Source organism: Lolium rigidum, chromosome 1 (assembly GCF_022539505.1).
Source record: "Lolium rigidum isolate FL_2022 chromosome 1, APGP_CSIRO_Lrig_0.1, whole genome shotgun sequence".
NCBI lineage: Eukaryota > Viridiplantae > Streptophyta > Magnoliopsida > Poales > Poaceae > Lolium > Lolium rigidum.
This window is the reverse complement of record NC_061508.1, coordinates 213,650,012-213,661,593: the sequence shown is the minus strand read 5'-3', so window position 1 is coordinate 213,661,593 and position 11,582 is coordinate 213,650,012. Positions and strand designations below refer to the sequence as shown.

Below are 11,582 nucleotides of genomic sequence, written 5' to 3'. Positions count from 1 at the left end.
GCGACAGATTCCAATAACTATCAGAAAGAAATGGCAAAATTGCAATAATAGTGATATCATTGGTGCAAGTAGGCAGATCGTCCTCACCTTTTTTTCAAAAGAAACCGACCTTTGACAATAACAGTCCATGAAAATTCAAAGATCGAGCATTCATACAGGAAAATAACAGTTTATGGCTTCATGCATTGCGATACATCAATCCATTTGGCTTTCCGCGGAATGTTAGCATCAGACTGGAGAGTGGAGACTTCGCAAATTTATGTTAGCATCAGACTGGAGAGTGGAGACTTCGCAAATTTATCTCCAGTCGTTGGAGAGCATTAACACTAGCGCTCTGAATTCTAAAACTGCAGCAACAAACTTGCCAATCACAATGCTACTCCTCTGGCACATGACAAAGGGTGAGCTTTACCATGTGAATCCTCTTAAGCAAGCATGTTCATAAGTGCTTGATTCACTTGCGCAATTGTGTAACTAAGTTATTTGGAAAATAATTCACCTCTTTGATTACTAACTGGCTTACTGATCCATTACATGTGACATGCGCCCCCAAGATAGTGCGCCCTTAAGAAAAGTGTGCTAGTCATGAAACTTCCGTTGGGGAGATTCAATGTGATATAAACTGATAGCTTCTTCAGTTAGCTGTACAATCTGTTGCCACAACTTTTAACGGTGACTTTTAGCATTGCAGCTTGACTACCTGAGTACCTGATGTTTTAAACTTTGAGCTGCAGATCCATTACGTTGCGTCCTATGTACTCACGTGGTGGGTGGCATGGCGCTAAAGTATCGTGTCAACGGCTCTAAGATGACGATCCTTCTTTTCAGAATGAATATTCCATTTGTCTTTCAAAAAAAAAAAAAAAACTGGGCGAATCAGGATTTGAAAATGGACGATGGTTCAATACTTTCTGCCAAAATATAAACTGTCAATTCCACTTTCAAGCACTCACCATCCTACTGAAGTCCCTCTCCCGGGCACGCTTCACTCGAGTCTCGAGTGAGTCTTCAAGAAAGCGGCAAAGGCGTTTGGGAGGATTCACCAAGGCACTAAGCACTTGCATGAAGGTACTTAAAGTATCAGGACAGCCAATCTTGCAATGTTGAAGAGCAAGATGGATTTGTTTCCCATGAAGGCAAATGAGTAACCTGAAGAGCTATGCACTCGACTCGATGACCTTGTGGTGGGAATCAAAGGACTTGTAAAGAGTGCAAATATGGTTATTTTCCGGTTTCTTCTAGTTATTTTTTTTCAATTTTTTTCGTTTTTCCGTTTTTCCGTTTCACCTTTTTTTTTTCCTTTTTTCCTTTCTTTTGTATTTTTTTCCTGTTTGTAAACACATGCATATCAAGTTCAACATATGTGAACACTATTTTTATAAACATGATTTATTGTATTTTTGAGGGGCTTTTTAGTGTAAAATTAATTTTATAGAAAGCAAATATAATTTCTATAATTTTTTCCAAAAATATAAAATAACATGTTAACTGGGAAAACGTGGCCCATTTAGGAGGGTTCGGACGATGGAACAAAATAATAATGCTCGTGGGAAATATTTGCAACAACGCACAAAATAAAAAGTCACAAATATTTAGCACCTAGGAACAAACCTCATCTACACGAGGAACAAATATTTATACCAAATGAAATAAAGACGCGGCTAGAGTTTGGACAAGAATTTAAGCACCTAAAGAACAAAAGTCACATCTACGAGGAACAAACTCTTAGTACTTGAGGGAGAAACCTCATTTTCATGGGGAACAAATATATAGATCAAATGGAACAAAATCACGACTACACTTAAGCAAGAATTTTAGTGCACGGGAAACAAAAATAAATCTACAATGAAAAAATAGCACCAGAGGAACAAAACTCGCCTGCATAAGGAACAAAACTCGCCCACATAAGGAACAAATATGTAGACCAAATGGAATAAAGTCATGACCATGGACGAGTCTATGACTTTAGTGACCAAGGAACAAGAATCACATTAATGCGAAACAAAAAGTTTAGATCAAGCGGAATTTTTTTAGACGGAAACAAATCATGAGTACATCATGTGGAATAATGTTTAAGTACACATGGAAGTAAGGAATGCTGCCTGCATCATGATATAGGATCAACACAAATTTGGAACTAAGGGAAGAAAAATTTACTACCAGAGAAATAGAATCAGAAAATAGACGAATTTAAGACTAAAAAACAATATTTAGGGCACATGAAACAAAACTTGGCTACTGCAGGATCTCCATTATAGACTACATGGAACAAAAAAGAAATTAAAACACCTAGAATAAATCACGACTATACATGGAAAATGTCAGCGCCTGTGGAACACATTCCTAGGATATAATTTGTAGACTAGATGGTAGGAAAATAAAATAAAATCATGAGAACAAAGAAAAAATAACTCAAAATAGAATGAACATTATAAGGAAAACCAAGGAAAAAAAGAAGAAAGACAAAAGAATAAATAAATAAATAGAGTGTTGGGTAACATGGACGTGGTCGCGTGGAAGAAAACACACCATCCATTTCCTTTCCCCTCATTGGTGAAGACTGAAGAGTGGTAGTTCTTCCGCTAGTTTTATTTCGGAGGATAACGTTTCGCCCCCCGCGTCGCTCTTGTGAGGGCGACCGGAACCCTAACCGCCGCCCTCCCATCCCCCCTCGCTGTAGCTGAAAGAAGCCGCCGGGCGAAGCCCGCGTGACCGACGGCGGGAGGGGGACCTCCTGCCGCGGTTCTCTGTGTTCTGCACGGCTGCTGCCTCACGCGCGTCGCACCGTCGTCGAGCTCCTCCTTGCCTCCTCTTGTAGCGTCGAATCCCAGCCACTCCGCGCCATGCCGTGCGCCGCCAGCAGAGGCTAGTTTGAGCGGGTTGGCTTGGGTGGCGCACTAGGGTTTCAGCTGTTGTGGGGGTTGCGGCGAGATCTGCATCTGTCGGTGGGAGGTGGATATATCCCGGTGGCCGTTGTTGCGGCGAATTCCTTTCTTCCCTCTCGTTTAGAGGGGGAGCTGGAGGTGTGAATCCCCTCTAGGGTGTGTGCTCAGAGCTGGGATTTGCCAGGAATCTGTGGCTTGGAGGTGAGCTGGGATTCCCTCCAGCCAGATGCCGACCTTTGGGGACGTTGTCGAGATCCCGCGTTCTCCAGGGACAACCGGCCGTCACTGCTTTGCGGGGGTGGTGGTGGCGGGATCGGTTTGGCTGCCTCTTCATTGCTTTGGCTAGCAAGGACATCGATATGTAGGATGTTGCATTTGCGAAAGCACCGCAAGGCTCTGGCCACTGCCAGACATGACGACGTCCATGGACATCATTTCTATCCTTGGAGACTTGGCCACGTTGCCCATCCTGATGATGATTGCTTGCTACGTGTGCGCATTTTCTGTTGCCTTTTGATTGGCGTCATTTCCGTGTTACTCCTTGGACTTTGGGTTGGCGATGCCTTAGGTCAAGCTAGTTCGCTTCTTCTATATGTTGTCCTTCCTGGTTTTTGCGGCCGCTCTTGAGCCTAGGGAGGTTGTCGGAGGTGGTGCCTTGCCACCGGGAGGCACCTGTGTTTTTCACTAGCCGGTGGCCATCTTGGTTTCTAGTTGGTTTCTAGGGAAACGCCATAGGTGGTGCTTGGAGTGGGTGTTGGAGCATCCGCGAAAGCCTTGCACGACCTTGTTTTGTGCGAGCAACGTCGACGCTCCCGAGCCGTTTCCCTTCCTGAAGGCGTTGTCATGATGCCCCCCCTTGGAACCTGGGATCTCGCTCTCTCAATGGTGCAGTTAGCAGATGCCCTCTTTGCTTGTGGTGTTTGCGATTCAAGCTATTTGGAACTTTGGAGGTGCTAGCCTGATTTGGTCTTGCTTTTCGAAGTGGCCTCTCGGTGCTTGAAGTTTTAGGTCGAGCCGCCAGTGATTAGTTGAAAACTCGAGCTTTTCTAGTACTTCAGCTTTTCATACTATGTGCTTGTATCTCTAGCTGGTATTTACAACCTTTTTAGTTTCTTTTTTGATGCTTTTTTCATTGTGTTTCTAGCCAGCTGATGGCTTTGTTAATTCAAAGCGGAACTCATCGAGCTTTCCGTTGATTAAAAAAAAAAGACTGAAGAGCAGTATATAGTACCATCTCCATGTGATGGATTTTGTTCACGCTTTGTGGGCTTCGTGGGCCGCGGTCCGCGGAACACAGGGGAGCCCTGCGGGTGAAAAGCCGTAGGACGGTAGGAGTCGCGCGCGCGCTACTGAGCATTTCCCCCGCAGGCCGCGCCGCGGCCCCGCCTCCTCATCGGCGCCCTCCCGTTGCCCTCGTCGCCTCCGCCTTCACGTGTCCCCCACCTACGGCGCACCCTGCCGGCGAGGTCGCTGCCAGATCCCGCGGCGCCGACCGCAGAACCAGCGCTCCGCTTCCGGTCCATAGGTCACTCTCCGTGTTGCACTCCTACCTTTCCTAGTGAGTTCCGCTAATCCCTTCTTGGGGGTAACATCGGTTGATGCAAAGTTCACTTCAGCTTGGGGACCGGTTTACTGCATAAAATAATTTGCTATGTGAGTGGTAGCATGCTTTGCCTGACTTCGTGGATTTATTCCTGTGTAGCCCTCTGTGATGAATAGAAGATTTTCTGGAAGGGTGAATGTACGGTGTTAAACGATTTGCCCAAAATGCAAAATTAAAGACCTGCATGGACAAAATGTTCAATAGCTCAAAGTACTAGTTAGTCCCATTTAAGGATGCAAATTGGTGACCCTTAACGTACCCCCCAACCCTCTTTAACTCAACCAAATAAACTAAGATTTCAAAATCACATCACTTCTGGAAAAAAAAACAGTTCATTTGTTTGATCTAAAGAGGCCGAGAGGAGTTGACGATACCTTCTGTTGCGATAGAGAGATAGAGAGAGCTGAGGTTTACTGATTGATTGGAGATTTATTTGGGCATGCTTGTAGTGTTCTGGACCTAGGGAATTGCCATACTAGGTTACTACTGTGAATTGAGCCAAATTGCGCTACAAATCTATCTATTATATACTAAAAGCACAATACAGGGTCTAAAATAGAGACACTACGTTGATCCATATCATCAGAATTAATTTAACCGTTAGATCTGTAAATTTAATGGACAAGATATAAAGATTTTACGTAACAGACATAAACATATATTTTATAGACATATGTGATATGTCACGTGTCAACTTTCAATGGAATGAAAAATAAAAGGAGCAGTCTTGAGGCATTATATGTACATCCATCACGTGTTCCCCACAAAAAAAAGACCCACGTGGATTATATATGGAAGGAACCATTAGCTTTCCTGTTAGTATTCTAAGAACCATCACGTTACGTTTATTGCACATAAAAGAATAATATATATTGAAATTGGTTTTCAGTTATGATTTAACTTTGAACTAATTATATGGCTATAATTTGATGGTACAAAAGTACGTATGTTAATAGGAATGTAGAGTGGCCAAAATATACATAACTAATATCTCAACGGCAGGAATTTCTGGAAAATGGATCCGATCAATATTCAGTTATCCGGAAAATGGATCCGATCAATATCCAGTTATCCACATACGTATGATGAGGCTACAAAAATTGGATTCGCGCTTTACTTAAATCATAGACACGTGGCATGATGTAGGGGCCCGTCGGTGTACACATGTATGGTGTACAGTCTCACATGCCAAACGCTCGAAAATAGTTGACGGTAAAACCGGTTTATTACCATATAGGTGGGCATGTAGGGGGTTTTCTGGGATGGGCCATCGACGAAATATGACCGCCGTCATACATGCCATTATGATGAAGCTTCCCGTCGGCAAAATCACAGTTGTCAGCATAGATTCCAGCTATGTGGCATGCAGTTCCATCCACAGACGGAAGCTGACGGATGCCTAGGGCCACGTTAGAGGCCCTCGACATATACGGTATGCCAAGGGTGGTCGTCGGCGGACCATTTTTATTTTACTTAAATCGTAGACATGTGGAATGATGTAGGGGGTCGTCGGTGTACAGTCTGACATGCCAAGCTCTCGACAATGGTTGTCGGCAAAACCGGTTTGTCACCATATAGGTGGGCATGTAGGGGGTTTCTGGGATGGGTAATCAACAAAATATGACCGCCGTCATACATGCCATTATGCTGAAGCTTCCCGTCGGCAAAAACATAGATGTCGCCATAGATTCCAGCTATGTGACATGCAGTTCCGTCCACCGACGTAAACCTGGCGGCAGTAGGTGTATGCCTAGAGCCACGTTACAGGCCCTCGAAATATACGGTATGCCGAGGGTGGCCGTCGGCAGACCATTTTTTATATATTTCCGACTACTTAGTTGTGCTTCAAACAAAAGTGGTTCGAATAAAATAATTTACAATCTTACAATAGAAATCATAATGGCACAACTATTTTTGTATTTAGGTGGACTATAGAACTATGCACAAGGTAATGTGAATATATTTGAAACTATGAGTTGATTTCATTCTACTTTTGGCATAATAAGGATGACGAACAAAATAATTTAAAATAGTAGAATGGAAATCATAATAAGGATTTGTGTTTGTATTTACCTAGATTACAGAACCGTATATAGTGTAATGTGAATATCTTTAAAATTATGAGTTGATTTCACAGTATTGACACAACAAGGATAATGCCATCGCATTTGCGAGCGACACCCTTCTAGGAAATTTCATCGTATTTGTTTATAATACACGGAACATACCCTATATTAAAGTAAAGAAGAGAAAGTAAGGCTAGAAAATTCGATGGTGAAGCAAACCACGCACATCAATGATACATGTATCAATCTTATACTTAGTTAAGTGTGGTTGATTTATCTTCATGTTTATACATAAACACATCCGGTAATTGCTCCAGTGGATATTTTAATTCGCTACACCATGTTGATATTGACCTATTTTATCTTTGAGTGTAGGTTTAATGCCACTTATAGAATAGCTAGCTAGGGAATTTTTTGTTTTTTTAGTCACTAATAACATGTACTAATGACCATACAATAAGTTATTAGTATACATAGAAATTTATTTTGGAGCAGAGAGAGTATATGTTTATTTTATAAATCACACAATGATCATTAGTCTACAAATTTATGTTCCCATGATTATCATATTATATGCGATGTATTATAAATAGGGGCTATGGAATCAAAATAGTGATGTTCAATCAGGTAGCATGATAATATGAAAATTTTAATTTATAGAAAACACTTTCAGTGGAGTAAAGACCGCCTGCTTGCGAGGGCCACTGTGCTAGTTGGTTGCAAAGTGCATGCTGCAGATTGAGAGCTTAAAATGTTCTGGGTGCAGATTACTTACCCCTTTATCTGCATATTAACCCATTGTTTTTTAAATTTGAGGTACAATACTTACTCCCATCACGCTCCACTCTTGTTGCCTCTGTGAAATGATAAGTAGGCTATTGGCAGCTTAAGGTATATATCCATCGATGAAGTTCTTACTCTGAACATCTTTTTGTAGTGACATGAATGAACGATGCATTGTTAGTTACACTTACACAGGGTCCATGATTTGTCTTCATAGTTGAACTTGCCTCCTGGATATAAGCAAAACAAATGTCAATGAAATTCCGTGCAAAACAGGTTGTCCTAAATCTGAATATCGATATTGTAGGTTCAACCAATACAGCAACACCCATGAACATGTATTCTCAGAAACGAAAAGCCACATCGCCAACATATCTTGCATTGATGGTAAATCACAAATGGTCACATAAATCCTAATTTCTTATGATACACTTTTGCACAGATATTAGTATTATGGCACTACATAACCTGGCATAGTGTGATCGAATACGAAATTCAGTATTGGTATACAAGCGGCTCATGCTGTTCTTGATTTATATGGATACACATCATATATATATTGTTTTGGATCCAAGAATATGCATAGATTCTGTGTACAATATCAAACATCAAACTCTTCTTTTAGCTTATAGAATACTGCTGCATTATGCCACTGGACTCATCAACCGAAAGAAGCATCTGCACTACATTTTCCATGGTGGGCCTTTTTCTACTATCCTCTTCCACACACGAAACAGCTATCTTGACCATTGTTCTTGCTTGCACATTATTGAACTGGCTGTTCAACCTGGAGTCAATGAAGTCAGTGATCCATAACTGTTCGCTGCCCTCCAACATCAGATTTTCTGCAAGCATCCTAATAACCCTTTGGAGGACCATTTCCACTTCCTCGTCAGCATCTGATGCCCAGTCTGAAACACGAGCCCCCTTCAGCAGTTCTAGGAGAACCACTCCGAAGCTGTAGACATCAACCTTTGCTGTTATTGGGGCGCTAGAGACCCACTCTGGAGCAATATAACCTCTAGTTCCGCGGATTCGCGATAAATTTTTGTTGGATCCACCTCTATTCAGAAGTTTTGCAAGGCCAAAGTCGGTGATCTTTGGCTCAAAGGTCTCATCCAACAGTATGTTCTCGGGCTTCAGGTCACAGTGGATAACCCACTCCAAGCACTCGTGATGAAGATAGGCCAATCCTTTCGCCACCCCTATAGCAATCTTATATCTTTGGCTCCATTCAAGCAAGATATGCGAGCCCTTGCTATTGCTACCAAATAGAGTTTTATCCATTGAGCCGTTCTCAACATACTCTAAAATCAATATCCTGTGTGGACCATCAGAACAGAATCCCCAAACCCTCACTAGATTCATATGGTAAATCCTTCCAATCACACCCAGTTCATGTTGGAATTCTTCTTCACCTTGATTTATGTCTGCCAATCTTTTCACAGCCACTTCCCTCTTATCTTTCAAGACTCCCTTGTATACAAGGCCGGATGCCCCCCTCCCAATCTGATCCTTGAAATTTTGAGTAGCTCTCTGCAACTCCTTGTAAGTGTATCTGCGGAAATGGTTGGTTATCATTTCATACCCAACCTCAGCTGGCCGTACTCCTATTAGCTGCATGCCTTCCCTTCTCAAAATAAACCAGTATCCTAATGCCACAAATATTACCTCCACACAAAATATCACTGATAAGAATCCATAGAAGTACAAATACGGTGATCCACCCTGACTGCTCTTAGATTTATCCAGAGAATCTGCATTGCCACTACAATAAGGACTATATATAAGCTCAAGAGGTCCCGAAACAGGAATTGATGACCCTAAGACCTGTGATGTCACAGGAAGCTTGAGATAGATAGAACCAGGTATTTCGGGGCTGGCTACACCACCAAGAAAGGACGACATTGGGTAGCAGCCTCCATCTCCTTCCCAATATGAGAAACCCTTGCATCTGCAGTCACTCAAGCATATTCTCTGACAAGCAACAAGAGAAACAAATTTATGCTTACTTCGATCGTAACCTAGGAAGTCAGTGGCAGGTATCTTAAGAAATTTCATTATCTGCCCATCATCACAAGTGAGGTTGAACGTCGGCTTGCAACCCTTGCTCCAGTCAGTTGGGTCAATGATCTCATGTCCAGGGGAACATACACAAGTAGGCCTAGGTTTATACACACATATTCCGTTCATACCACACAAACCACGTACAAAGCAGGTCCGACGAAATGCAATCCATGTGACCGACCATTTTCGGTTAGCCTCACTTAGAGTGTATAATCTAAGGTTGCCATCATAATCCATGGTTAGCCTCCTCATAACCCCGAGACTCCAATCAGTAGCCTTAAAAGTTAAGTTATCACTTCCAAGGAAATATCCCCAACTATCAAGAACCCCAATTGTGGTGGTATTAGATAACTTCCTTTGCTTTGCACAGATATCAACTTCTGGGTTTGGCGAACAGATAAAAGAAATATACTTCTGACCATCAAACGGTGTAAATAAATGTTCACCGTCAAAATGGAAGCTGTAGTTCGCAGGAACAAATAACCTATTAGCAGTTACCAACTTTGTAGCAGCTGTAATGTTCTGATTTGGTAGCAACGTATCAGTAGGAGAATCAAAGCTTTGCCATAGAATGATATCACCTTGGCCCTTCACGACGAGGTTTCCTGTGTCCAATAACTGAGCTTGTACGGCATTTGAAGAGTTCACGTCATTTTTCCACACGACCTGGCCATTGTAATCTTTTACAACCATTCCACCATCCGTATCTAACATGACTTTGGATCCCCAGGAGTACACGGGGTGGAGGTGATTTGCGCTCCAGACGACAGTCTTTTCATCTGTGTTGGTGAACCAAATAGAGAAGACAAAAGAATTATGAGAAATGTTGTTGAAGCCGCAGGTGAATGCACCATTTGGTGAATGGAGCAAGTCAGAGCCATCCTCTACAGAGAGAAAGGAGCCTGGAAGGAGGAATTCGTGAGCCGAAATGCACAAAAGCAGATGAATTGAAGTTAGTAGAAACAGAGGGGTAAAGTGTGTATCCATAATTGTTGCAGTCTAGTGGCGCTGAGTTGATCTTTAGAATGATCACAAACGGTGCTATTATAGGAACCAGCTTGCATTACACACTCCAGAGGAAGCAATAATAATACTTCTATACTTTAATACAGAACTCTTAAATGCTTGTGTTTCTTTGAGAGTGATGGTTTGCTCTGTTTTGTCAAAGATCCAATGAATAAAATCCTATTCAACTTTAAGAGCCGTAGAATTTTCTTAGTTCAGTTGGTTTGACTGCAAGTCTGTTCAAAGCATCATTAAGTTTGGACCACTCATTCGGATTCGTGCAGTGAAACGGATGTGCATGAGCAGTTAATTTGCTATGTCCTACAATGGCTGCTATGACCAATTCAAAATGGTCAACTTTGCAGCATAGATTTCATTGTTGCACATCATTCCCTCAATTATCTCCATGCCCTTTTGGAGGAACTGTGTTCTATTCAGTCAACAATTCAAGTATTCTGGGAACTATTTGTCTTTCAAGTTTCAGCGTTGTAGAATAGTGCCTTGTTTCAGTCTTTCAGATGGCTGATGTATACTCCTCAAATAAAGCTCCGGGAGTATGATTGGAGCCACTTGTGCTCTTCGTTCAATAATTATTATCTGTATGTTAAAATATATAGCCTAGTTTTTTTTTTCAATAGTTTAGATTTTTGAAAATTTTGGCTAGTGCATCAATTCAATATAGTATCAAAGTTAGGAGTATCAAAGTTAGGAGGTCTCAAGTTCAAACCCTGAATTACGCACTATTTAACTATCTATCTATTTATATACTAAAGAAAGAAGTATGTATAATCCCCACAAGTTTTGGAAAAGAGACGGAGAGCCCCCGGGAAGGTGGAAGCTGGTTTTGAGAGCAGTTTTACAATACAAAACTTTGACTACAATCAGCTATATTGACTTGTACTGCCACCTCATCGTGGGACCCATGGGTTAGCCTAATGAGCTATTTTCCCTTATTTTTTTGTGTCGTCTACCTCACCGGATGGGTACAACTATCTCCGGCGTGTCCCAGTTCCCAAGCGCTCATTCTGTTGGCGCCACGCCTTCGCGGAGGCAGCGCTCCCGGCCATGACGACGTCTGTGGCAGCAACGCTCCGGTGCTCCAGCAGGTTGCAAGCGCTGGAGAACCTCCGGAAGCTCATGGTCGCCATCGATCGCCGTTCTCTGTAGGATTCC

The 11,582-nt window shown here is 42.2% G+C and overlaps 1 protein-coding gene across 1 annotated transcript; it reads right to left on the bottom strand.

The window, feature by feature from the left end:
• Positions 1-7,691: 7,691 nt before the first annotated feature.
• On the bottom strand, positions 7,692-10,403 carry LOC124689613 (putative receptor protein kinase ZmPK1). Its single transcript, XM_047223120.1, has one exon. The coding sequence runs from the start codon at positions 10,389-10,391 to the stop codon at positions 7,959-7,961; it is 2,433 nt and encodes an 810-aa protein (XP_047079076.1). The 5' UTR covers positions 10,392-10,403; the 3' UTR covers positions 7,692-7,958.
• Between the last annotated feature and the right edge of the window lie 1,179 nt (positions 10,404-11,582).